Genomic DNA, 27,104 nt, shown 5'->3' on the forward strand with positions numbered 1-27,104 from the left:
GTTTCCTCCAGGTGTCGAGGGAACTGCTGCGCAACCACACTCTCAACAACCTTCGCCACAAAGCGAAGGTTGGAGACTGGGCGATAATTGGCCAATACATCTGGGTCCAGGGAGGGCTTCTTGAGGAGGGGCCTCACCACCGCCTCCTTTAAGGCCGTGGGGAAGGCACCCTCCCCTAAAGAAGCGTTTACAATTCCCTCATCTAAGTCATTGATGAAGATATTGAAGAATACTGGGTTTAAGATGGAACCTTGTGATACTCCACTGCTTACTTCTCTCCATGTAGATGTACTGCCATTGAGGACTAGTCGTTGAGTATGGTTTACCAGCCAGCTACAGATCCATCTGGTGATGATGTTGTCTATTCCACCTTTTTCTAGCTTACCAAGGAGTAGTTTGTGGTTTACTTTATCTAATGCCTTACTGAAATCTAAGTATACTACGTCCATAGCATTTCGCTGATCTACTCGTTTAGTCACCTTATCAAAGAATGAAATAAGATTGGTTTGGCATGATCTGTTTTTAACAAACCCATAATGGCTACTACTTATAACTTTGTTTGCTTCTAGTTGTTTACAGATCTGTTTCTTGATTATCTTTTCTAGGATCTTCCCAGGTATTGATGTTAAACTGTAGTTTCCTGGGTCTGTTTTTTTCCTTTTCTTGAAGATGGGAACCACATCATCCCTTTTCCAATCCTCAAGTACTCCCCTGGTGCTCCAGGATTTATGAAAGATGTGGTGCAATGGTTCTGAGATAACATCTGCCAGCTCCTTCAGAACTCTGGGATTAATCTGTCGGGTCCCAATGATAATATTAAATCTGATGCAAAATTGAACATACAACAATTCAAAGAAGCTGTGCTTGACAGGGTAGCATGGAGAGCACTTGCCTATAAAGTCGCCAAGAGTCAGCATGGCTAAATGGTTGAAAACAAACATTGGTAACATTTTGGCGGGCTGGAGAGCTTGGAGGAGTGCCCACGTTTTCTAACAATTGGTGAATGTGATTTATGACAGGCAATTGGAGTGGGAATTGCAACTTGAAACTTTGTAACAAAGGGGAGGGGAATTTAGTTTTGGGTTCACCTTTGTATGTGCCATTATCTTGTAGCCAAATAAAAATGTTCTTTAAGGAAGAATTTTTTGCCTTGAAGTTCTTTTAATTGGTTTCATCTGTTGGAACCATGACACATTTTATTTCAGCATATCAGTATTGATGCTGGATTAGACAGATCAGTGGTCTGTCTCAGTTTTACTTTTCAACAAATTCTTGTTGGATGTTGTCCCTGCTTTGGGAAGAGGCTCAAAAATGGAAAGGTATTCTATAGTATCACTACACTCCTGTGAAACATCTCTTTGTATCAACATTAGTAGTAATTGCCCCAGTCCAACTCTTCCATTTAAAGGATACTCTGTATAAGAATATATGGAGATTTCATACAAGTTGTATTGTTCTGTAAAATTTTAACAACAAAAAACAATAACACATCTGTGGAAAATTGAAAAACAGCTGATCTTTATAGTTGCAAAAATTAGCATTAGCAATATTTGTCAATAGTACCAATGTTGAGACAAGCTATTTAAATTGTGTTTTAATTAATATAATATTGATTTCAATCCTGTGCATATTTTCTCATTTCCTCCTTCCCTTTTTATAGTTAATCATATTTATCACTTATGTGAGTGCCTCATAGTTTCTAGTCACTGTTGTTGACTAATTAAGCATCACTTTAATTGTCATTAATGTCAACATTTACTCAGATAATGTACTGTGTCATAATACTTGAGATGGTGCATTCATTTCTTGTTCTATAATTAGGGATTTAACTGCCAGTGTGAGCTACTTGTGTCTTTCTTGGTGATCCAGTATACAGGCTTACTTATTGTAGGTGAAGACACTATATAAAAGTTTAATAGTTTTCCACTTCAGTGCTCAAATTTAAAAAAATGCACAGGCTATCAAAAACTATTTGGGAATTGGCAAATCTTCAGATTAACTGCTGCTGTAGTGGTTTCTGTAAGGTCATTTGTGCATAAGGATCTTACAGCTTCTTCATAACATCATCCATAAATTGATCATTTTGATGCAATAATTTGGGGTGACTCCAGAAAATCCCATAATTACTCATGCAGAAATTGCTGGGCAGACACTGTGGTAGTCTGAGACATCTGACTGGCACCTAGTTGCAGAAGACTCCTCTAAGGTTTTGTGATCTTTTTTATGTCAAAAAGTCCTGAGATTTGCTGAGGGGAAAACTCTTGACTATGTAGTAGTTGTGGAGGGGCCAGAGTCAGTAGTGAGTGATGAATCAAAAAAGGAGAATTGGTGAGAGTCCATCTGATTTCTTTCAGGCTTCCTTTGTCTGCCTGTCTTAACTCCTTCTTCTGATTCTAAGGCCTATCTCAGGGATTATTTTGCATAATGCAGTTAGTCTAATATGCAGATGGCAAAGGCACGAATAATTACAACCAGATCTGCAGTAAACAAAAATGAATGTCATTAACCTCTCAGTTATACTGATCGTTATTACTTTAATAAGGATGCACTTAGAACCTCAGGTTGAAAAGGATGAATGCTCCAAGGTACTGTAACTGGATGTAAGCAGAAAAACGTTCATCAGCATCTTAATGAAATTGGCTCAGATCTCTGTATGTCCATATCATTCCAGTAATTTCCTTCATAAATATCTGCTTATTATGCTATAACAGCTAAAATATTTGTTCCAAAGATAATACTTTTTTTGATAAATGTGTCCTCAAGTATAGTCATAGTGCATCTATCCTTTCTTCTTTTCTTTGACATTTTTCTATGCTGTACTGATCCTTTCTTTTTCTGGGAAAAAATTAAAGCACAATAGAAACTGCAATGAGAAAATTAGGAAATGATATAATGTGAGTTTAGGCAAGATTGCTATTCTTTATCCTTCTAAATGTCTATTCAATTACTTATCTATATGCAAACTATTTCATTAAGGAATTATTAAAGTTTTGGGCTGGCTTTGTTTTACTGTCATGATACATAAACAATGAGATGGAAATTGCTTTTCTAATTTACTTCCATGTGCTTTGGAATATCAGATATATTCCCTCTATCTTAATTCAGGTGTACGGTTTTTTAAAAAAAATAATCAAAAACATTTCCATATCACCACATCTTTTACTCTGTAATCATTTCAAAAGCAGTTGGAACTCCTGCAGGACAAGGCAGAAGTACCCAGTGATGAACTACCCAGTTCCTGCCCACCCCAGAGTTACAGTGGGAATGTAACAAATCTGGTTTTGGTACATTTTCTCTAGATATGTAGCTGATTCAATGATTCAGAGCACAAAAGACTGTTGGAAATTCATTATAATTCATTAATTATAATATCACAAGTTTTAGTCTTACCCCTTTGTGTGTTTTCATGATTATATATGGAACACACACCCTATTGATGAAAAAGATTGAGCCAAAATAAGAGATAAACCCTTCCAACTTCCATTGTCTTTTAACATTTTGCCATCTTCATTGAGCAGCTAATAATTCATTTCTCTTCCATTTAAGTTGAACATGTTCTTAGCATTCATCACAAACCTCTTATTGCTGCGAGCATTAGTATTTCTGATACCATCTCTGCAGTTCCTGGCTATCTCTGTACATCTATCCATTCTCTGTCACAGAATCACAGAATGCAAAAGGCTTGGAAAGGACTTTGTAAGCTCTTCAAGCACCTGCCCAGTGCAATAATTCACTACTATAGCATTCCTATCCAACTTCTGTTTAAAAAAATTCAAGCAAAGGAGGGTCTACACTAGCAGCACATAGAATATTAGTGAGGGGAACAAATCATTATATGATATTTTGAACTTAAAACTTCTCTGAAATGTTTTGAATAGAGAAGCAATACAAGTTTAAAAGAAGAAATATACTCTGTTCCATTTGAGGAGGGTAGACAGGAAGATTTGCATATATCTTTCTTAAGTCATGAAAATTCCCACAGCAACTCATAAAACAGCTACTTGGCCTCTGGTGGTAAAACAAGATATCTCCCAATGTTGCAAATACTTCACTTCCATGAATAATAAGAATTTTTAGGGCAATACTACCCAATCCTATGTTTCATTTGGAGTAGAGCACATGGGAGGCTTACAGTAATTTTACAATAGTAAATTTATATATTTGAAAATAAAGTTTAAAGCAACAGGCATGTATATTTCAATGAAATGACAATTCTCAGGTATTCTGCCCAGAAGTACTTTTTCTCCAAGCAGGCTGTTTTCTACGTAGGCTGTTATTATTCATAGCTAAGTTTTCAGCTCTGAGATAGTCAGTTCATCCTAACTTTGAACACCAATCTTTCCCAAATGCTAGTCTTTTATTGGCCCATGTGTTCTTTATCAGATAGCATTTAAACTGTAACTTGAAAATAGAATATTGACATTTCTAGTTCCACTTCCAAGTCTTAAATCAGTGTGTACTTTTTTATTTTCAAAACTTTTTGTTCAAATGGGTTAGCTTCTGCTTCTGTTATCCTCACTGAGGTTTGCCTTTGAGCTTTTAGTGTCTCCCTTAAGGAATTCCTGTTTGCCTTGGGCTTCTTTTCCTATTAGCTTCTTCTGTCCTGGCATGTCAATTATTACTGCTCTGGGTTCATTAAAATCCAAATTCTGGAATCTAATTTGCATATTTGCTTACACTAGTTTTACTTTTTGAAAACCAAGGTCTGAGCATTACATGGCCCCTTTCCTTGTTGCTGTTTCCATTTACATAAGTAGTATCAAGTCAAGAATAGATGATCTTTTGGTGCTTTCCTATTTTTTCTGGAGACAATGTCACCAAACAAGCCGGGAATTTCCTACTAAGACCATGTTTACCAGAATATCTTCCAACAGATATCAGGCTCATTAAAACTCCCTATTACAGTTATTTCATGTCTTTTTAGAGGAACCGCAGTTTGTTTCTTTTGGATTGACTTAACACTTGGTTTGATGTATTCCTTCAGATCCACTCTGCTGTATCACCAAGTTCACCAACCCCTCCTCCCCTAATTGAGGTTGTGGCTTTTAAGGTAAGAGAGAGGGGGAAGAGGGGGATTACTTGGCCGCTTCTTTCATGCTGCAGCAGCAGAAGACTAGGCCCATCAAGGTGTCCTTTCACTGCCTCAGTCACCAGGAGTCTCTCCCCCTTCCTCCTATACTAATAGCTCTGGGGAGGGGAAAGCTTCCTCTCACACTCTCATTCAGAGTACAACTATCTGTGCATACAACACTCACAGTTTCTCTTCTCAGAAAGATCTCCCCAAAAGAATGCACTAAAATATAGGTCATTGCTAGATGGCAGCAAAGAGTTAAAGAGTTTTTCCTGATAGGTTATGCCTCTGGGGGCTCTGCTTCCAGTGTATGGTATGGCTATTGAGGAAATGACTGGTTTGGGAGCAAAATAAGGGAGCATATAGAACAGCAGTGGCGGCAACTTCTCCCTTCCCTCTCCCCCCATCTCATTCCCCTGCTTCCTTCCATATTTTTCTTACAAATTCCTACTGAGGATCTACACTTAGACTACCATGCCTGAGTTGCAAAAATCTGCATGATGGCTGCAAAAAATATAGGAGATTCTCTTTGCTGTTACAGAGTAATCATCTATATGTTCATGGTCCAGATCTCTGTTCCTACCTGTGCAATCAGGTTTGTTGAATGTGTAGGGCAGATGGCAAGGGAGGTGCTTTGTAGCAGGCCTCCTATGTTGCAGGTCCCAAGGTGGCTGTTTCTTCCGCCTTCTCTTTATTTATGCCTCTAGAATTGCTTCAAAAGCTGTGGTTTAAAAAGAGCTGAATTCAGTTTCCCCATAGCGATATGTGTGGTTAAAGTGTTTTCTGCACCAGACTGAGTGCTGCTTTTAACACCTGTTGTTTTTCTACTTCAGAAAACTGTTTCAAGCACTGTTTGAAACAGTTTGCTAAACAGTTTGCACTATGGTCTTCATACCAACTTTTGTAATTTCTGATTTTTCTTACAGAGAGTAAAAAGTACTTTTAAATATCTCATTTGTGCAACATTTGAGGATGTGAGGTTTTTTTTAATGAAACATAGGTAATGTTAAATTTTATAAATGATTGTCAATAAATAGCATTTTTGGCTACAGGAGCAAATCAATTCATTTCAGGTATTTTTCACATACATGTTAAAATGGTATATAAGTAAGAAATACTTCACATATAAAGAAGTAAAACAAGATTAGATGTACTAGAAATGTATCACAAAATTTACACACACACACACACACACACACACACACACACACACACACACACCAGGTTTCCAAATGGCTAAATTATATGTTTTGGGGGCATATAACTGTATAATCAATCAAACACCACGTATACATTAATTTTGTGATAGATTTCTTGTACATCTAATCTTGTTTTACTTCTTTGTATATAAAGTATTTCTTAAGAAAAAAATGAACATATAATAATCCTTCAGATTTGATGAAAATCCTTTGTTTAGCTGATCTGTACTAGCGGAAGTTAGGTTACAATAGAAAGAGCCTCCTTTAAAAAACTGAAATAGGGAGCATTTAATATTTTTTTTCTTGAGAGCTATGAAATGCATTGTGTACTTTTAAATTATTAGTAATGTTAAATAATATCTCTTGATTTGATTTGATTTGATTTGATTATGAGTCATATAGCCATTTTTGACTCTCAGCAATCACACAGATTTTCTCCATGACATTCTATTGCTAATCTAATCTTTCAAATCGTCCAATGGTGGACTCATTGCCACATGTTTCTGGCTGTCTTATTTTATTTCCTTCCACCTTTCCCAGCATTAGAGTCTTTTCCAGAACATTAGGTCTTCACATAATATCTCTGAAGTAGGATAATATGAGCCTGGTCATTTGTCCCTTTAGTATCTTCATTACCAGTGTTAAGGGTTGTTTTACCTGTTGGCATTAGTTTGGTCTTCCTTATATTTAATTTTAGTCCTATTTTTTTCACTTTGCTCCTTAACTTTTATTACTAGAATTTGCAGATACTTTGCATTTTAAGCTACCACAGTAGTGTAATCAGCACAGGACAGGTTATTAGTTTCTTCTCAGATTATAAAACCATGTCTATCTTCTTCCAGTCCAGGTTTCCTTAATATATATTCAGCTTGTAGGTTGAATAAATAAGGGGAGAGTATGCCACCTCATCTCCTTTGCCAACCTGGAGTCAGTCTGTTTCACCATGTTCTATCTGTCCTGACCTGTATATAACTTTCTCATGAGGACAATATATTAACAGCAGAAACCAACATTAATATAACAAGCCTAAAATATTTAGAAGACATACATTACCCTGAAACACAATGTATTCTGTGGGAGTTTTATGAAAATTAGCATAAGAACTGGTTAGAAAAGTGTTTTTTTTACTTTGAAAGAGGAAATTTACTTTGAAAAAGGAGATTATGTATTTTTTGATTTGTTGTGCTATTCCCTTTTTGAGTGGTGAATTCATTTTTATTTTATCTATGCTTAACATGAAGTATAATTTATTAAATAAAATTTAATAAAAAATAAAAATGAAAGCTTTCTTACTACTTCTCTTTCCAGCATAGTTCTAAAATATTTCATGCCAAATTCTATTGATTTCAGTTTTCATAAGCAAGATTGCATAAATAGTTACTAAAAAAATGCTGCAGACAAGGTTAAAATACAAAGTACATATGTACATGGATCCAATTCAGTCTGTATATTAAAACACAAATACCCTAACCTTGTCTACTTAGGGAGGAAGCATTGGTATTTGTTTAAGATATATTGATTTTTTTTAAGGTGGCAATTCTTTATCTCTCTTTGAGTGCTTACTCTACAAGGTCACTGGAAGAGGGTTTGAAAAGCTCTCAGTATACAAATAATACTCTATTAAATGCATGGTAGGCTGCAATCATTATGACATATTATAGTGTCACACTAGAGTCTCATAAAATTCTGGTGGTCTATAGTAGATCAGATCTGGATTACATGAGAGCAGTCTGAGTATTTGAGGCTGCAGAGACTGGCTACCTTTAGTTTCAGCTCATAGGAATGAAACTAGTCTGATCTAATTCTAATCGGCTTTTGCCCAAATGCTTCAACTACTTACAATTGCTTCAGGAAACTAATATAAGATTTATTCTGTCAACTTTATTCTTGAGAGAAGTAGCAGCAACGACATAAAAATCAAACTATATAGATGATAAAATGACTACTTGTCAACAGTCTATGAAATGATTCGGGAAACTGAGATGATCTAGCAACTTGCTATGATATCTAGATATGAAATAATTAGAAATATTTTTCTCTATAGTTCAGTGCAGTATTTAAATAGGAATTTTAAAATGAAGTCAAGGTAAAAATATTCTAAAAACATTTTAAATATACACTTATCAATGGATAAAAAACTAGGATTTGTAAATAGCCAATGCTTAATTTTTTAAATTAAATCAGAGTTTGGTAAAATTAAACATTTTATTTAGAAGCATTCTCAAGCAGGAAATTTGTAGTTTAGTTACTCTAAAATATATTTCTGTAGAAAGTGTATATGGCCATTCAATTTAAGTGAATAGTTATCGATTCCCACAGAGTCAGGGCATCCAAATTTCAGAGGAGAGGCTGTTGCATTTCTGAAATAACCAAATGATATTGGAAACTTATTTGCTTCAAATTATTTTTCATTTGGAGGTCACTTTTTGCCTGAAGGTTTAGGGTTAGAATTAGGATTAGGTTGCCTGAAGGGTATTTATCAATAAATAAAATGTGTTCCAAACCTATATTTCACATCTGTGGACCTATTTTTCCAATAAACTGAAGGGTTTTGGAACAAAGGGAAATTGTTTAGTCTAACTGTTGCTTTCTTGCTTTTTGTAATCAGTTTTTGCACTAGAGAAATTTCATGCAAGCTTGGGAAACATGTACATGGATGGGATATACTGAAGGAGGGAATAAGGGAGTGATGTAATGGCTCTGTTGTCTGATTTTCATTGGCTAACAAAGTTTTTAAAGCAATGCTACCAACTTTCTAATCTGTGGCACTTCTGGATGTAACTCTACCAGCGTTCCAGATTGTTGGCCACTCAGTTGCTTAATTTGATCAAATAAAGTGCTGCTTGATCAGGAAGTCTCTGCTTGGGTTATCTGATTAGATTGATATGGTATCAAGTAAGGAACTGGGACCTTACATTTCTGGCGAACCGAACAGGGATTTGAAAGTTTTTTCTTTTCAAGGTTGTTTTTTTCCCCTGTGAATGAGTTCCATTGTAACTTACAACCTTCAGGCATGACATCCAGGAAAACTGGTGTGGCCAAAAAATAAAGTCAAGAGCGCCCCCCAGACCCTTTGTGTCTGGTGACTTTTAAATTGGCCAGCCCAGCAGACCTGAGTTTGTCTGAACCCTGAATGTTTAAGGAGATTTCCATCTCATTACAGTGAAGGTAGGAGGAGACGAGAACACAGGAGAAACTTGGTAAGTATAAACAAACATTCTGGAATTAGGAGAAGATGGGGAGTGCTGTTTGCATGAATGAAAAAATGAAATGGAGAAATTCCTGTTAGAGGTCTGCTCCGGAGCGACAGGGAGAGTGCTTATTGAGTTTCAGGCTGTTATTAGGCAGGGTCTGTCTGAGAAAAAGGGGGGCCTAACTAGCCTTGATCTTGATAAAAAGACCGAGAAACCCATTAAGGACAAGACAGAGAAAACAGGTTAAACAATGGGGAAACAGGCAAAGCAAAGGAAGAAGAGAAGCTGTGCTTCCAGTAGGCTGCATGCTAGCCCATTGGAAAGCACTGAAATTGTGGCAGTAAAAATAATCTTCAAGAAAGCAATGTTGCAAAAATTTTGGCTAGCTTATCTTTTAAACAAATCTATCCACAGAAGAAAAGAAGGAAAAGAAAAATTCAAAGAAGAATAAGTCCCCCCCCCCCCAATCTGGCTCTTTGAACGTACATTTTTTTTCTGTTAGACAATGGTACCATCTACTTTCCTTGGACGTGAAGAGAGGAGGCTGCTCTCTATAGTTTTCCCCTTTGAATTTGCTGGGAAAAATTGGAAACAACCATAAATGTTCCCCTCCCTTTTTGGAGAAAGATTAAATGGGAGGCTGCTTTGGCGTCAGAATTCAAATTGATGAGTTTTAAATATTTGGCCATCCAGAAAATTAAGTGTGGGCTTAGAATGGTGAGAAAAATAAGAGATGGTTCAGGGCCCAACGTCACATTTTGACTGGAATCACATCTTGATTTTTCTCACTTCTTGGAGGACAAGCAACAGGCCTGGAAATGTTGTCTTAATGGTATCTGTGTATATATGTGGGTCTGTGTTGTTTTGTGTTATTTCTAAGACTTGGAAAAAAGGTCAAAAATAAATGGTTTGCCTGGAAAAAGCATGAAAATGAAATATCTGTATGTGAAACTGTGTATGCAAGCAGTTTGAATGGAAGTGAATGTGTGAGTATGCTGATGTATGTGTATGTGTGTGTGAAAGGCAGAAATTTAGTTGCCTGCAATGTGATATTGCTTGAAGAAACTGGGAATCATAAAAACTGTGTGACTGTTAAGGAACCCCCCCCTGTAGGTTGGGGAGGGAGGGAGTGCGTGAGTTCCCCACCCCAGGCTGTGGAAGAAACAGTAAATTGCAGATTTTGTTGTTGTTGTTGTGGACTAAGTAAAAGGTGTTTGCATGAGAATCTGAAGAGAGAAGTTTGGGTTGATCATTTTAAAACTTTTTTTCTCTCTGCTTAACTCTGGCCTGGAAGGCAGAGGGAAAGAGGAGGGGGGTGAAGTCTGAGATTGTAGTTTTTTGGCTTCTATTCGAACTTTGCTCAGGGACAAAGAACAAAGCTAGCTTGTTTAGCAGGGCTTCTCCTTGTCGCAAATGTATCATTTGGTTTGCCTGATGCAGTTTGTGTTCAAAAGCTTAGAAATGCAGAATCTGTAACATCCCATTCCCCCAACTCCCTTTTCTCTGCTGAAGCTTTAGTTCTGTTCAAAGTTTTTGGGCTGGTTGCCAACAATATCATTGATAGGAATATTTATATCTGAAAGAAGGTATCATATAGGAAAGCCAAAATAGATCTCTGCATGAAACCTTAATATTGATTCATATATATAGTAATACAGTTTTTAATTTCCTGTCCATTTGGTTAAATGCCGCAAAATATTTTCTCCTTTGAACATTCTTCCAAACTGCTTTCTAACTCTTCCTAGACTAATTACCAGTTTTCTTTTTTATAAGGACTTGATTACCTTTAGCGAGGATGAATCCTGTCCTGTGGCTGTGGAATCAACATTTCCAGCTACTGTCTGTAAAGAGGAATTGGCAAAAGGTACAAAGGCACCTGCTAATAACTCCTGGAATACAGGTATGTAGAAAATAAACTGAGTTTGTACTAAATCACATATTCAGTGGTAAGCAATTGGGAGTAAATGATTTATTATTGCATTATATGTATCTCCCATTTTTTTCCCTGAAAAGCTTTCATGAAATCACTCCTCAGTTTATTCTCTCAGCTGCAACTGAGTGAGATAGGTTTTGTTGAGAGAACTAGCAAGTGAATTCCATGGCTGCATCTTGCATCTGTTTTTCCCTGATCCCAGCTCCACACATAACTACACAGAAAGATATGGTAGATTCAAACTATGTTAGATAAAAATGCTTTTAATGTTATATATTTGGCTTTGACGCTCTACAGTCACTCAGGATTCTTGTTGTACTTATCCGAAGGCTAGCAGTAGACTGTTTATTTACAGCATACACAAATGACTAATGGAATTTAATGCATGAAAATGTTCTGATGAACATTAGCTTTGCTTGGCACATTCTGTGCTTTCAGAAATGGTTGCCATAGAAACAACAACAAAAACCAAGGTAGTATTTCAGCTGTGTGAAGTTATTAATAGGGAAATAAACTGTTGAGAGGTTGAATTCAAAAGAGATAATTTTATTTTCATATCAGATCTTATGTCCTAGGAGATAAAGGAGATTTGACCACAGATCTGAACTGCCCATAAAAATATGTACGTGATGGAAATAGATATACAGGAATTAATGTGAAATAGAAAATAAATTCATCATTCTGAACATGAACTAGGAACCAAATGTTCATCTCTTCACTGCTGTGAATACAATAGCAAACATTCAACCAACATACAGTTGAAAACTAATGGGCTTTATGTCATATTTTTCAGTAGCTATCTTGTCAAAATGATAATCACATACAAATTTGTAGTCTAAATTAATATTGAGTTATTTCAGGACTAGATATACTCAAAATTAAGTCAATTTATATTGAAAATTGAATTTTCAGCTGGGTTTTGCCTAGTCCCACATTTGCAAATGTGCCTTTACACGTTTTGCCTAATGCAAGAGTTTCTAATGGTTTATCTCTGAACAGAATTTATTACACATCTTAGAGAGAAACTATGTAATACCAGTATAGTTCTTTTCTAGAAAGAGACAGTATTATGCAGCATAAGGAAAATCTTAAAATAAATTAGAAAAGTAATGATAAAAATTTGTAAACTTATGAAGTTTTCTACAGACCTTTGAGATCCAGCCTCTCTAATGAGGACTAGAAAATATCGAGGCTGCTATATTCATTTCCATGAACAAAGCTAGTTCTGAATGTAAACCTTCATCTAACAGTAGTACCTATATATTAAATTTACATGGTGTCTTTTCAGCCTGGGAAAACACTCACTTAAAACCACAGAATCGTTTTAAACAGCATACCAATACACATTACAGGCCAAAATCTTCAATAGCTAAACTTAATAAGAACTACACACTGTTACCTCATTAGACTCTTCAATGTTAGTGAGGTTTTCTTATGTCTCAAAAGGAAGTTATGCTAGCCATTTTTATTGGGGAGGTATTTTATATTACTTATGCTTTTGTATAAAGATCCATGTAGCATTTTGCAGGGAACATTATTACTATGACAAAGAAACTTCTCTACATGCTTTTAGGGAAAAGCAGCTTCTGCACTAAAAACTATTGTACTATTAGGATGTTCTGAGTACAATTACTGTGAGAAATAGTAATTGCACGTTCAGTTGAAAAATAATTCTGAGTGGTGGGACACATTTATTTCTCTTCTTCTCTGAGAAGTTGACAAATATAGGCCAGAACCATCTCACTGAATAACTGTTTCTTTTTACAAGAATAGTAAAAAATTTCATACGAAGTTATCTTTTTGCTCTCTTTCTAAAAAAAAAAAATGTTTGTGGAGAACCAATCAAGCCATGACCTATCTTTTTTTTTATGTGATTTCTTGTTCCAACAAAACATGTCAACTAATATTCATTTATTTAAAGAGAGTCACTGGTTTGCTCTGTACAAACTTTCCAAACTTTGTTTCAAATTGTGAAAACTTTTATCTGTAGGCCAGGAATATCTTAGTTGAAAGAAGGTGCTACTCAGAGTCAGGTTCAATTGGAGCAGCTTATACGATTGCAGATAAATACATCAATGATGAACCAGGTCTAATCTAGGCTGGCTTTTTTGAGATCGGGCAGAATGAGCTAGGTATTCCCACTTGTTCTGGAGAAAGACCTGAGGTGGAACGTGCATCTGGAGAATGCAGTTCTGAGCTGGAGGGGGAGGGGGAGGCAGGAAGACATTCAGCATAGCTACACTCTAGAACAGGGGTAGTCAACCTTGGCTCTTTTATGACTCGTGGACTTCAATTCCCAGAATTCCTGAGCCAACTTGGGAATTGAAGTCCATGAGTCATAAAAGAGCCAAGGTTGACTACCCCTGCTCTAGAATCTGTCAAGACATAATTGTTAGATTAGAGGGTTATAACTTTAATTTTGCAAGATTCTGTCCATTAGGTGTAAGCAAATAAAGGAATTAGGGATTGCAAGAAGCAGTAAGCACAAATCATAAGTGACTTGCTGTTTGTTAAAAAAAAAGGTTACAAAAGCTGATGGAATTAGCAGAGATGGCCAAATTGACTGCTGATAAAAGAAAAGAACATAATTACTTTTGTTTCTACTTGGAAACCATTTCTGGTTTCTGCTTGAGGTGGAAAAAATGATATCATGATTTTGAGTTTTACTGATTAGACTGATTTTCCGATACAGAAATGGCTAGTACATACTACTATAAAAATTTAAAAAGTTGAGATTTGATTTTAATGTCTGATTTTACTGCAACAAGAGAGAGTCGGAAGTCAATGCCTTTTGTTTCCCCCCCTTCTTCACACCTTTTTTGTTTTCCCTTTTTCTACTGTTGTCCCCTACTATTTGCTTTTGTATTTTCACATTTTATGTTATAAATGAATAAAACTAAATAAAATAGAAAAAAGGCAATATTTCAAGACAAATTGAATAACATCAATGAATTTGCATCTTCCTTGAAAATGTATATTTAAATGATAGTAAACATTTAAAGCAGACAAGAAAAAAAATATTAGTCAGGAATATTCATCTTAGCTATTTTAAAGTTAGCTATCCTTGGAAAGAATTGCATAAGGGAAACAGTTAAAAGACTGGAAATGCATCAGACTACTTTGAGATCATTTGCCATTTAACAGAATAACAGAATAAAAGAGTTGGAAGGGACCTTGGATGTTTTCTAGTCCAACCCCCTGCTCATGCAGGAGACCCAATACCATTTTTGACAAATGATTGTCCATTCCCTTCTTAAAAGCCTCTAGTGTTGGAGCACCCACAATTTCTGAAGGCAAGTTGTTCCATTGGTTGATTGTTCTAACTGTCAGGAAGTTTCTCCTTAATTCTCAGTTGCTTCCCTCTTTGTTCAGTTTCCATCCATTGCTTCTTGTCTTGCCTTCAGGTGTTTTGGAAAATAGGTTTACTCCCTCTTCTTTGTGGCAACCCCTCAAAGATATGAACACTGCTATCATGTCACCCCTAGTTCTTCTTTTCACTAGACTAGACATACCCAATTCCTGCAAATGTTCTTTTAGCGTTCAGCCCCCCAATCATCTTTGTCATTCTTTCTGCACTCTTTCCAGAATCTCAGCATCTTTTTTATATTGTGGTGACCAAAATTGGATGCAGTATTCCAAGTGTGGTATTACCAAGGCATTATAAAGCAGTAGTATCACTTTTTGTGATCTTGATTTTGTCCCTCTGTTAATACAGCCTAGGATTGTGTTGGCTTTTTTGACAGCTGCAGCACATCGTAGGCTCATATTTAAGTGATTGTCCACTAGGACTCCAAGATCACTCTTGCATTACTGCTGTTGAGCCATGTTTCACCTAGTCTGTACCTGTACATTTGGTTTTCTTGCCTAAATGTAAAACCTTGCTTTTCTCTACATTGAATTTCATTTTTTTAGATAGGACCCAGTGTTCAAGCCTATTGAGATCCATCTGGACTTTGAGCCTATCTTCCGGGGTATTGGCTATTCCTTTTAGTTTGGGGTCATCTGCAAATATGATGAGTTTTCCTTCTATTTCCTCATCTATATCATTTATGAAGATATTAAAATGTACTGGGCCTAAAACTGAACCTTATGGCATTCCACTACTTTCCTCCTTCCATGTAGATGCTGTTCCATTAAGGACTACAAGTTGAGTGTGATTTGTCAACCAGTTACGAATCTGTTTGGTGGTAATGCTGTCTATCTCTCATTTTTCTACTGGTTTGTTTTTGTTTAAATCAAGTACAGTTTAAGCCAGAAATAGAGTGTGAATTCCATATAGAGAAAGGTTAATGATATACAGATGTTTTAATAAAATTGTGTCACAATTGTTTTCTGAAAAAAGAAAGGATCCCACAAATACTTGCAGCCCTGCTGTGAGGGTTATTCTAGATATTTGTTGGATTATCTGTGAAATAATTTCACTTGTAAAGCAAGATTCCAATTTAAGTGAATCTGAACAACTTTATAAAGTACTATATGCCATAGGAAGTCATCTTTCTCCAATTGTCTCAGCTCATCCCACATATTTAGTAGAAGAGGCATACTTTAGATCAGACATGTCAAACTCTCAACATAACGTGACATCGCACAACGTATCGGGACGATTTTGCCATGCCGGCAATGGGGTTGGCGCAGCTTCTGGATGATGCGTCTGGCCCATGGGCCGGCAGTTTGATACCCCTGCTTTAGATCCCTTCTATTAAACAATTACATTGAATACTTTATTTGGCTAAGTGTAATTGGACACACAAGGAATTTGTCTCTGGTTCAAAAAGCACTCAGTATACATGCAAAACAACACAATAATCATAATAATGTCACCTTGGTGGACCTAGGAATTATGCCTTCTCAGTGGCAGCACCTGCCTTGTGGAACAGCATCACCCTGGATATCCAAACTCTTAATCCTGTTTTCCAAGGCTGGACCAAGAAGTTACGCAAACTCTGTTCTTGATGTGCTTTTTTTGATTGGTATGTATTATTCTTCTTGGGCTTGCAGCTCTTGAGTTTTTAATTTTTGTACATCATAGATTCACTCCTGCTAGATGGGAGGCCATATAAATTATTCAAATAAATAAATAAATAAATAAATAAACAATCAAATAAATAAATACATTTAAGTCTATAATCTTACTTCATGAAAAGGTTGTATATGGAAGATTTTTCAATTGACTTGACAATGCTTTATCCCATCCCTCACAATCCATTGGAAAATGCACATAATAACTGAAGAAAGTGTATGCTTCATTTTATTTATTTAAAATATTTATATAGCTACCCATCATATCAAACTCTGGATGGAACCCAATCAATATGAAAAGTGCATAATGAACTCTCATCCATGAAAAGTGCATAATGAACTCTCATCCTATAGATTGTGGTGGTTGTGAGCATCTATTCACTTATGAATATTGTACTCAGAAAGGTCAGATGATACCAAGGAGGCATTTTTCACATATTCCTCTATGTGTCATGGTTCCAAAAGAAGAAGCTCTTCAAAGAGCTTGACACTGTTCTTGCTTGTAAAGTAACTAAATCATACATTATTTACAAAGTAAAATTAAACTTAAAATAAGTATTCCCAACTCAGTGAGCCAATTTTCTCTAGTAACTAAGGTGTTGGACTGGGACTATGGAAACTTTCATTTAGTTCTGTTTTAGGCACCTTGCCAGTTGTTTGACTATGGGGCAGCCATTCTGTATCAGCACAAAGGAGAAGGCAACAGAAGTCACCTCTGGAAATGCTTCTAGAAAATTCTAGATACTTGTCTATGTAGTTGGCAGGAGTTAAGTCTAACTAAAAGGTGCAGAAGAAAAAATCTGATTCAATATTATTTATATGTTGAATGTTGGTTAAAAACTTCCAAACAAGAAAGAAACTTTTCTTTTGGCAATGACCAGCATACAGTAAGATAAACTATGGTAAAAACAACCAAATGCACAATAAAGATAAATATCTGTATAAATATGAATAAAGTGAATAAAATATAACTTTCTAACAGTGAACAGTTTCATAATATTGTAGAGTCAATTAGTTAGAGAGGTAACAGATTTTTTTTTAAATTGATTCAGTTCAAGATAGGCTGCCATTTTTGACTGTAATTCTAGTGTTGAGCAGGGAGTTGGACATGATGCCCTAACTTACCCCTTATAACTCCATGATTCTATTATTTTTCTATTAACATATTCCCAGTAGATATTTTGAGGTATTATTTATTGAGGAGAGGTCAGGTTTTACTCATGGTTCTCTTGGTAAATACCAGAGGAAGGATCAGGGGCATGCACACTGTGGTAAAAAAAATAAAGATGATGGATACAATCAGATAGTCATAATGCATATAAAACATGTAAAGCTCTAATCACATGGTTGTGGCCTTGATATTGGCTACTGACTCCCACCCTAGAAAAATACCTGGGAAGGATCCTGGTGTCTTCAGTGAAGGGTAGATCACATACTAGTCATTGTTATTGTTTCAATGTGCAGAGGTAGGCAGTTAATAAAGGAGAAGATATATTGACTAAGGTATAAAAAGGGTTGAGGAGATATGGACAAATTGAACCATAGCATCCAACACACAGTTATTAATCTGCATTGGCATTTCTTCATGCTTGTACATGTTGCCGAAAGCAATCTCGTAGCCTAATCCAGCGGTGTCAAACTCGCAACCTCATGTGACGAGTCACAACGTATTGTGACTTTTTTGCCATTGCCAGCAATGGGGTGGACACGGTTTTGCTATGATGCATTCGGTCCGTGGGCCAGCAGTTGGACTCCCCTGACCTAATCTATGCCACTTCCCTACATAGGTAAAGCTTTTACCTGAATGTTAGTAGTTTATAGAAAATATATCTGGGCAATTTGAGAGGTGGCATTTAGGATATTGCATCTATTTCCATGCTTTGACCTTTCTAAGATATTGATAAAATCAATATAATTTTTCTTTGTAAAAGATTAGTCAATCTATAAGGGCAATATATAAATATTTTGAAATGTGTAACTTATAATTAACTATATTAGAATTTTCCCCCCATTATATTCCTTTTGTACTCTTGTTTTATTGTAGAAAAGGTTTTTCCAAGCCAGCATAAAATATAACAGATTTATGTCATAAAAGTTTGATTTGTCTGAGTGTAATCCATTAGGTGCAAATATCAGATGTGTCAAGTCTAATTAAAGATCCAATTGGCTATGCCAGTTATAAGCCCAATGGGAAAGATAAGAACCCACTTTAATTCCTGATTTTCCTCCTTTCAATACTCAGAGAATGAAGCTTTTATTTTGTATTACAAAATATGCAGGGGGTATTAACTTTCTTCTAGGTCTTCTAAGGGAAAACAAGGAACTGATAAAGATTTCAGTACTTCCTTCTGAGACTAGTGGGAAAGGAGAAAACTTAGAACTGCAGTTCTCTTTCTTATTTCTTTAAGCAACCTAAGGAGCCTTGCTTCTGCTATTTACCAGCTGAGTTCACAAACCATCCCTAATTTGAGAACTGGCTTTTCCTTTGCTTCACTGTTACCTATTGCCATTTGTAGTCTGCCGTCTGAGAGTCAGATGTCATGGTGGGAAGTCAATCTCTCAAATAAAAAAATAAAATAATAATTAAAAAATGAAGAGAGGTAAACATGTACATAGACACATTTCTAACTAAAATGGTAAATTACATATTAGTATTTGCTCTTTTCTGTTCTTTACATCAAAAAATCAGCAAGAAATAGGTGAGCTCCCCCCTACCAATTCAATTAGTTGAGTTTGCCTCTCAAATATAGGTGTTTGAAACCTGAAGCTTAGGTGAAAAATGAAGTATAATACATAGTTCTTAGTATTTTTCTCTCTTCACCTCCATAAAGTCACCTCCAGGAGAGAGGGACAGCATTTAAATTGAACAAACAAGCAAATAAATACTATGGTCTCACGGTGGGCTTCAGTGTTAGCTCCTTTTTTCAGTACTATAAATTCTTCTATGATAATTACTAAAAGCTTTAGAAAGGAGACAGATGAGATCCAGCCAAATACCATCCAGTTAATCTTCTCTCTGTAATTAATAAAGTTTATGCCAGATTTCTCTTCCACAAATTATAGGAGTGGATGTATTCTAAAAATATTATACTGCCAGAATGAGAGGTACAGTGGCTCAGTGGCTTAAAGATACTGGAGAAGGTTTGTGCTCCAGCTGTTTGAGTCCTACTGGTATGTGACTGGGTGAGCTCCCATTAGCTGCCTTGGTTTCTGCCAACCTGGCAGTTCAAAAGCATGCTACATGCAAGTAGATAAATAGTTACCACTATTTGTGTGGGAAAAATAATGGCACTTCATATGTAGGTACAAATCCAACTGATGCTGGACCTGCCCGAATGTGATGCCTGAATGGGGGGTGACATTAGTGGAGGGAAAACCCCCAGGATGACGCCGCAGAATGCTTTTAGTCTTTCTGAGTGCAGAGATAGTTCATCCCCTGTGATGCACTTCTGGTTAGTGCATGAGCATGAACTGAACAGACTAGCAGTCTTAGGGAGCCAAACAGCTACTGTGTATTCACAATGTAGTTAATGTACCACTGTCAGAATAGGCAGCATTTAGAAATGGACATTCTACAATAAACCAATGTCTAATATTGCATCATTTGGGAGAGAAATATAATTTTCTGAATGGAGCTCTTATTGTTGCATTTATCAACTTAAAGGCAGCCTTTGACTCCATTCCCCAATAATTTTTTTGGAGGAAATTAATTCAACAATATTTTTCCTTGCATCTTTATTTTATTTTTTTATATGCTTTTTATAGCTGTCCATCTTATATCGAATTCTGGGGAGTTCCCAATCAATTACAAGAACATCAATAAAAAACTGAAACAATACATTTATATGTTAAAACCACAAACATTAAAAAGTTGGCACCATGTGGTCCTTCATTAAATCCTCTCTTTCATTCTATCCCAGTGCTTGGAATAAAAGCCAGGTCTTAATGCTTTTCAGAAGGCTAGGAGAGTAGAGGTCTGCTAAATGTCTAGGGGAAGGGTAGTCCACAGGGCAGGACCTGCCACAGAAAAGCACACTTCCTAGGTCGCATATGATGGTAATGTTTAAAGGCAGGTGTAGGAGCTTGCTCACCTTATTTGATCTGATGGGGCAGATAGCTGTCCTAAGGGAGAGGTGATTCTAGGCATAACCTCACCCTGTGCCATATTTTAAATCCTGGAATCCTAGGAAAAAAATTGTAAGTTGACAGTCAACTCAGTCTTCTGCAGTTTATTCAATTAATTTCAAATGGTTGAAGTGCTCAAACCAGGGTTGGCAGCACATGATAAATCATCCTCAAAATACCAGTTTTCCATATGAAGTTTTTATACAATATGTATCTGCTCAAATATAGAAGTTGAGTTTGTTTTATACATCCTTTTAAAGTGCCCATTGTACATGCACTGCCAATTAAAGTTAATACATCTGCTCCTTTGTTTGATAAATTCCACTCCTGATAAGAAGATTGAGGTAATCTTGCTTAATGGCCAATTCATATATGTTTCAAAGGCAGTAACATTTTTTTATTTATAGTCTTAGCTTATAGAAACTATGTCACCCCTTCTATGTGTAGCAGGGACTGCCTGAGAGTGCTTGCAGGAGCTTAACTGGGAAGGGGAAGATTGGGACAGCTGCAGTTGGCTTGGGTGTGGCTGGCGTGAGTGGAAGGAGGAAGGATAGAAAAGGGAAGAAAAGGAGAAGGCCGGTGTGGTTGGAGTTGAGAGGAGAAGGTCTGGAAGCTTATTTTATTTTTCTATCAAGGGTATTTTAAATAGAGGCTAGATAGAGTGAAGTTTTATTGCTTCCTCCGTGGGAGGATATCTGAGATGGAGGCAAGCGAGAGTGTGAAGTAAGGGAGTTGGCTGGGGTTTCTAGCCTTGGATTTTAATAATAAAGAGTAAGGGAGGGGGGTGGTTTTGAATCCTGAAACCTGAAGAAGAATCCCAGAGAAGAAGCACCAGGAGGAGAGAGACTGGTGGTGCCAACTGTTGCTGTGGACTTTGGAGGCATCTGGACTGTGGCCATCGCTGCTGGCATAGGTGCTGGGACATTGTGGGGGGAGTTGCCCTGGGGGATGANCCCCCCCCCCCCATTTCATCGGATTCTGAACGATTGCTCAGGGGCCTGTTACTCCTGCTGCTAAAGCAGCCCTGAGCTGTTATATACATCTTCAGAGCATCAACCACTGAGATTGGTTAAGTTCGTGCCTGAAAGTCCTGCTTCAACAAGAAGAGCCTGCCACCCATTAATGTTGTGTGAGCTCCGGTTGTAAGACATCTCATCAATCTCTAAAGAACATTGCTGCAAGGCTGGACAAGGGGGGACGTGGCTGGGAGGGCCTGGGCATTGGCGGCCTCTGAGGAGGTAGCGCTACATATGCATTGTTAATTTTATAGAGTTTCTCCCTTTTAAATATGTGAGTAGGTGTATATATACTTGTATCTATATTGATGGTGGGTAGTATTTTTAATTCTGATTTGATCTTGTACTGTAGCTAAAGAAAGTCATCTCAGATGTCATATTTCCTAATGTAATGGTACATGGGAATGACCTTGAAAGGCAGGGGAAAAGGTGCTCTGTGTGTGTGTGTGTATGCGTGTGTGTGTGTGTGTGTGTGTGTGTGTGAGAGAGAGAGAGAGAGAGAGAGAGAGAGAGAGAGAGAGAGACGACAGCTGCATAACAGGCAGAGAAATAAACGGTCCTTTGTAACTTATCATGCTATAAAAAAAATTGTGGGAGATTTGTACTTTCAGACTTGCAAGATTCTGTTAATATAGCCTTACAATAAAGTACAATTACATCATCTGATCTGTTTCCTATCTGGCCTACCTGGGAAGGGTGACGCTTATCATTTCTGAGGATTCTTTTTCTATCTGAAATTTGTATTCTGTAATAGGTTTTTGAATAAAACTGACATACTGATTTCTGGGAAGAAAACCTCTCCTAGATGATTAGTATTTAAATAGGATAGATAGTCTTTAAAGCTATATTATATTCACTAGATCAGTGTACAGTTTAAGCAAGAAAGATTTGAATACAGTATTATTACAGCTCATAATGATAGATATAAAGTGTAGTTACAGTGATTGGTTATAAGGTATCACATGAAGCTAGCATTAAAATAACAAGGTATCTCCAGGTCAAATTAATTTTGAAATGACAAAAATTTACAGCAGTTCCCTGGGAATGATTATAGAACATAGTTTGTTGTAATAGTAGAATTATCTAATTATTGTCAGTGGAGTATATTTATTTATATACTGTGTATGGAAAGAGATAAAAAATGAATACAATTACTTAATTGACTTTTCCAAGTCTTAAAAACTGTTTCTAAAAGATTCATTGAAGGTTGGATAATTGTCATTTCAGAAGCAATGTGCTTGACAATATATTGACTGAAAGACCAAGTATAATACTTCGAAACCACTAGAAAATTATATTACACACACACACACACACACACACACACACACAGAGAGAGAGAGAGAGAGAGAGAGAGAGAGAGAGAGAGAGAGAGAAAGAGAGAGAGAGAGAGAGAGAGAACATGAACCTATCTCATATGCTAAATCTGGTGGATTGTAAATTTTTTAAAATGTAATTTTTCAAAATTACATTTTCTATGATTCAGTCCCATGGTCCACTATGCAATTTTTCTATTGCCCTGAACATCCCCACCTCCTTTTTTATGCTTGTTAAAAAATGTGGTAGACAAATTGAAAAAGAATTCCATTAAATTTCTTGAGCTATTTCGTAGCTTTTGGAATCTTTAATAAAGCTATTCTGTCAACATTTTGATTTCTTAAATAATGGACCAGTGTGTCAAGAATATTTTATAGATAAAGTCTGCAATCTTTAGTACCTGGGCCAGCATCCCAGAGACCATAAGAAAGATATGCTTATTCCCTCTGAGTTTAGAAAAAGATCTTAAATTTTGAATGAAAAATCCTGACAGTATAATAGTTTTCTACCCTTGATATTTCTTCTGTGGTAGAACAATGCATGCATGTGTGAACAAGTCAAATATTTTGAATCCACACCAATAGCCCCTATTGTTCCTACAATCAACATATTGTGGTATATTCATCTTTTTCTACCAGTTTCCATGTCTTCTGTTAATATGGGGATTTGCCCATGACACAACAGGATTGGTACTCCTTATGATTTCAATAAAGTAGTAATAGATAGCTAGCAAGAGTGATAAAATCATACTGATCATATAGATAACAATGATTGGTATATGCGCTTTTATGTCTGAAATGGCAAATTGATTAATTTATTAATTTCTTATAGACTTTAAAAATTGAAGATAAAATAATTGGTTTCTGTCTTCCTTTAAAAATGCCTTCAAATTTGCACAATTGTTCTGTTCTAAAATCCAAATTAGTTTGACTAAAGTTTTGCAAAGAAAAGGGTTTATACTAGTTTCTTGTATTTTCCATGTGTATATCGCGAGTGTTTTTGTGTCCAAAGAAGTTGTTGCAATCTTGCTATTTCATCTAATGTTATTATAAATTTAGTTAGTGATTTTTACAAAGGTTTCTAGTTACTTAAAAACCTATTACTGCATGACCCAGCATAGGTATTTTCATTTTTATCTGCAGCATGTATGAACTTTTATTTTGTTTTCTATTATTTCTGTTATTATTATTAAGCCTTATATTAAGTCACCATCATATAACTTGGCAGTAAGGGAAACTTAAGTAATTAAAATGATTAACCATTAACTTCTAATTGCAGGTACTGTTTTGAGTCCATCAGAAAGAAATCCGCTCCCTTTGCAAAAGTGGGATTCAGGCAGAAAATCGAAGAATTCAGTTGTTTCCAGAATTATGCTGAAATCTCCAAAGAGGCCATCAAGCATAAATAGTCATCAAATTGCCACAACTTTGCTTGATCTTTGGTCATCCAGTCCAGAGGAGTTTGTTGCTATTAACAAACAGCAAATCCCCAAGTCTGATTTGGCTGGTTGTCATACCAGAGCCTCTGTTGAGACCATTTATAAATCTCCCATCTTTCAAACCTTTGATCCTCTAGGAACCCCTATAACAAATACCCTGAAAACATCTCCAGCTCCTCAGCAGTACTGTGGGCCTAATGTAGCTAGCTTACGAAACCTCCACTTTTTAACACCAAGCATTGTAGAGGCAGTTGGTTTGAGTGGTGATCTCGCCCCCAGACCAGGTGAGTTTCTCATTTCTATGTTTAATTATGGGGTTCTGGCTCCCATTCTTGCTTTTTAGTTTTCCAAAACTATCATGCTTTTTAAATAATACTAGAAAGCTGACTTTCACTCTATATGCATTTTAAAATAATGCTTTGGTTACTTAGCCCTTATGATAGTTATTTTATAATATAATATTTGTATATAGATAGTCTTCATTGACTGCAATAGGGACTGGCAAACTTTGTAACTAAGTGGCACACTTATTAAGTGCAGTGTCATGTAACTGTTAATTCTGGCTGCAGTTGTTAAGCGAATCACACGTGGTTGTTAAGCATATCAAGTAAATCACAACTTGTAACTTCCTGCTGGCTTCTTCCTTAACTTTGCTTGACTGAAGGTTCTGAAGTTGCAAACAGTGATAACAAATGCTGCAACTGTTGTAAATGTGTGCTGGTTGTCAAGCATTTGAATCCCAGTCTGTGACTCTGGGGATGCTGCCACAGCTGCAACGTGGGAGGATCAGTTGTAACTCTCATTTTTCAGCACCTTTATAACTTCAAATGGGTGCTGAATGGTTGGTAAGTAAGAAATACCTCTGGTTAGTTTTTTTGTCTTAGTAGTCTCCAGCTAAGAATTCCTTTCAGTAGCAAAAATTAGCTACAATACTGCAAATGGAAAACTTGTAAGTGACCAAAATCTGGAGTACAATGGCAACAAGAGGTATAGAAAACTGTTTGCTGTCATTTGTGGTCATCTGAATTTTTGCAGTACAGATGTAGTAATATTTTCAGCTACATTATGGATGAAGTTTTTTTTTAAAGTCAGTTCTTGAGTATTGCTGATGTAGTGGGAAACCTAAAAACAGATCTTTCAGAACTAGAATTCACTTGATAGTGTTTTCTAATTTTCTACTCCTCTATTAGCCTGTGAATAGTGGGACATGATTATGAGTAACACACTGAGACTACTTGAACACCTATGAGTTGTGGAAGGACTTACTAGTAATAGTAGGATACTACCATAACTTTTCAAGGTGTGGTTTCAGACCTATGTAGTTGTGAATTGTGCTATCCTCCTTGTGTAGTGGATGAACTAATATCTTAGTTACACAATAATTTCAATCATTCCATATAATATTTATATATAATTGTCTTTAGTTCTGCTTTTATTTTGGATAGTAGTCTGGGGTTAATGACATTGTATAGATGGTATATAGAATAACTCTTAAATCTTATTTTTAAGGGAGGAAACCGTAAGAGTCCTGTTTTCTTGTAGGCTTTGACAGAATTCAGTGTTGATTCTTAATGACCAGATAAGCAGATTTTCTCCATGATGATCTGTCCCTACCTTGGACTTTCAGATATTCCAACAGTGCTGTCATCACCACCATAACTAAGTTCATCCACCTTGTTGCTGGTCCTCCTTTTTCCTTCCATCTTTCCCACAATTAGAGCCTTCTCCAGAGAGTTAGATCTTTGCCTAATAAGTCGAAAATAAGAGTATTTGACCCTGCTCATGTGTGCCTTGAATGCCTTATTCAAAAAGGGTCAAAATTCTTCCTATCTGGCTTCTTCAAAATTGTTTGCACTATTTTGAATGTTATATGGATGGATACATCATGACATCTTAATATCTTTTCAAAGGGCATCTTGGCTGCCCTACCATGTGCTATTTGCACCACATTTCTTGATTGCTTGTTCCTTTACTCTAGTTGATCCTAAAAAGCAGACCACTTCTATATTTTCATTGTCAATTCAAAGCAGAGTTATTAGGATTTTTAATTAATCTCCCAAAGCAATGTTTATTGGTAACATTTTTAACTTTTCCCAATTGGCAACAATTTGTTTTTTGATATAGTAATAAGTTGTAAAGCATGGAACATCATTTGGAGGAGGATGTAACGAGAAGAGGAAGATTAGTTGTGCACTTTACAACTTTAATACAATATTCAAAGCCATTTTAAAGTGCCCCCCACATTCACTGAATCCAAACTCCAAAGTGACCTAGGCGCGTCTTTGCATATAGGAGATAGAAGGATTTAAACTAGGGATTAGATACGGTTGCAGAGCCTGGTCACTTCCAGGCATTTTATGTTTAATGTATTGCTATTTCAGAAGAAATTCCGAGGTAGTTTCTTCAACTTACTGTTCAATAATATAAATAGAGATGCCTCTTGTATCTGCAAAATTATCCATTGAGGATAAAAAAATGTAAATATGTCAAATTTCATATTGTATTTTTTAACTTAATTATGAAGGGTCCTTGATGCTCTCTGAGCTTGGTTGTTTTCTTGCAGATGTCTCAGTATCCAAACTAAGTAACATCATCTGGATGGGAAGGAACAGACTCAGACTCAACCCTTCCAAGACCGAGTGGCTGTGGCTGCCGGCGCCCCGGCATAGTCAGTTGGTTCCATCGCTGTCTATAGGGGGCGAATCTTTGGCCCCCTCAGAGAGGGCGCGCAATCTGGGAGTCCTCCTGGATCCACGGCTGACACTGGAAGATCATTTGTCGGCCGTGACCAG

General features: G+C 36.4%; 1 protein-coding gene across 1 annotated transcript in view; it reads left to right on the forward strand.

Annotated features, from left to right (window-relative positions):
- LOC114922984 (ENTH domain-containing protein 1-like) overlaps positions 1 to 27,104 on the forward strand; it is a 48,248-nt gene that overhangs the window by 15,604 nt on the left and 5,540 nt on the right. The window contains exons 4-6 of the mRNA XM_029285309.1: positions 4,985 to 5,050; positions 11,238 to 11,364; positions 24,153 to 24,596. Coding sequence (XP_029141142.1) covers positions 4,985 to 5,050; positions 11,238 to 11,364; positions 24,153 to 24,596 — 637 coding nt within the window. The remainder of the gene's footprint in view (positions 1 to 4,984; positions 5,051 to 11,237; positions 11,365 to 24,152; positions 24,597 to 27,104) is intronic.

The sequence above is a fragment of the Protobothrops mucrosquamatus genome, unplaced genomic scaffold (genome assembly GCF_001527695.2).
Source record: "Protobothrops mucrosquamatus isolate PMUCROS unplaced genomic scaffold, P.Mucros_1.0 scaffold1493, whole genome shotgun sequence".
Lineage (NCBI taxonomy): Eukaryota > Metazoa > Chordata > Lepidosauria > Squamata > Viperidae > Protobothrops > Protobothrops mucrosquamatus.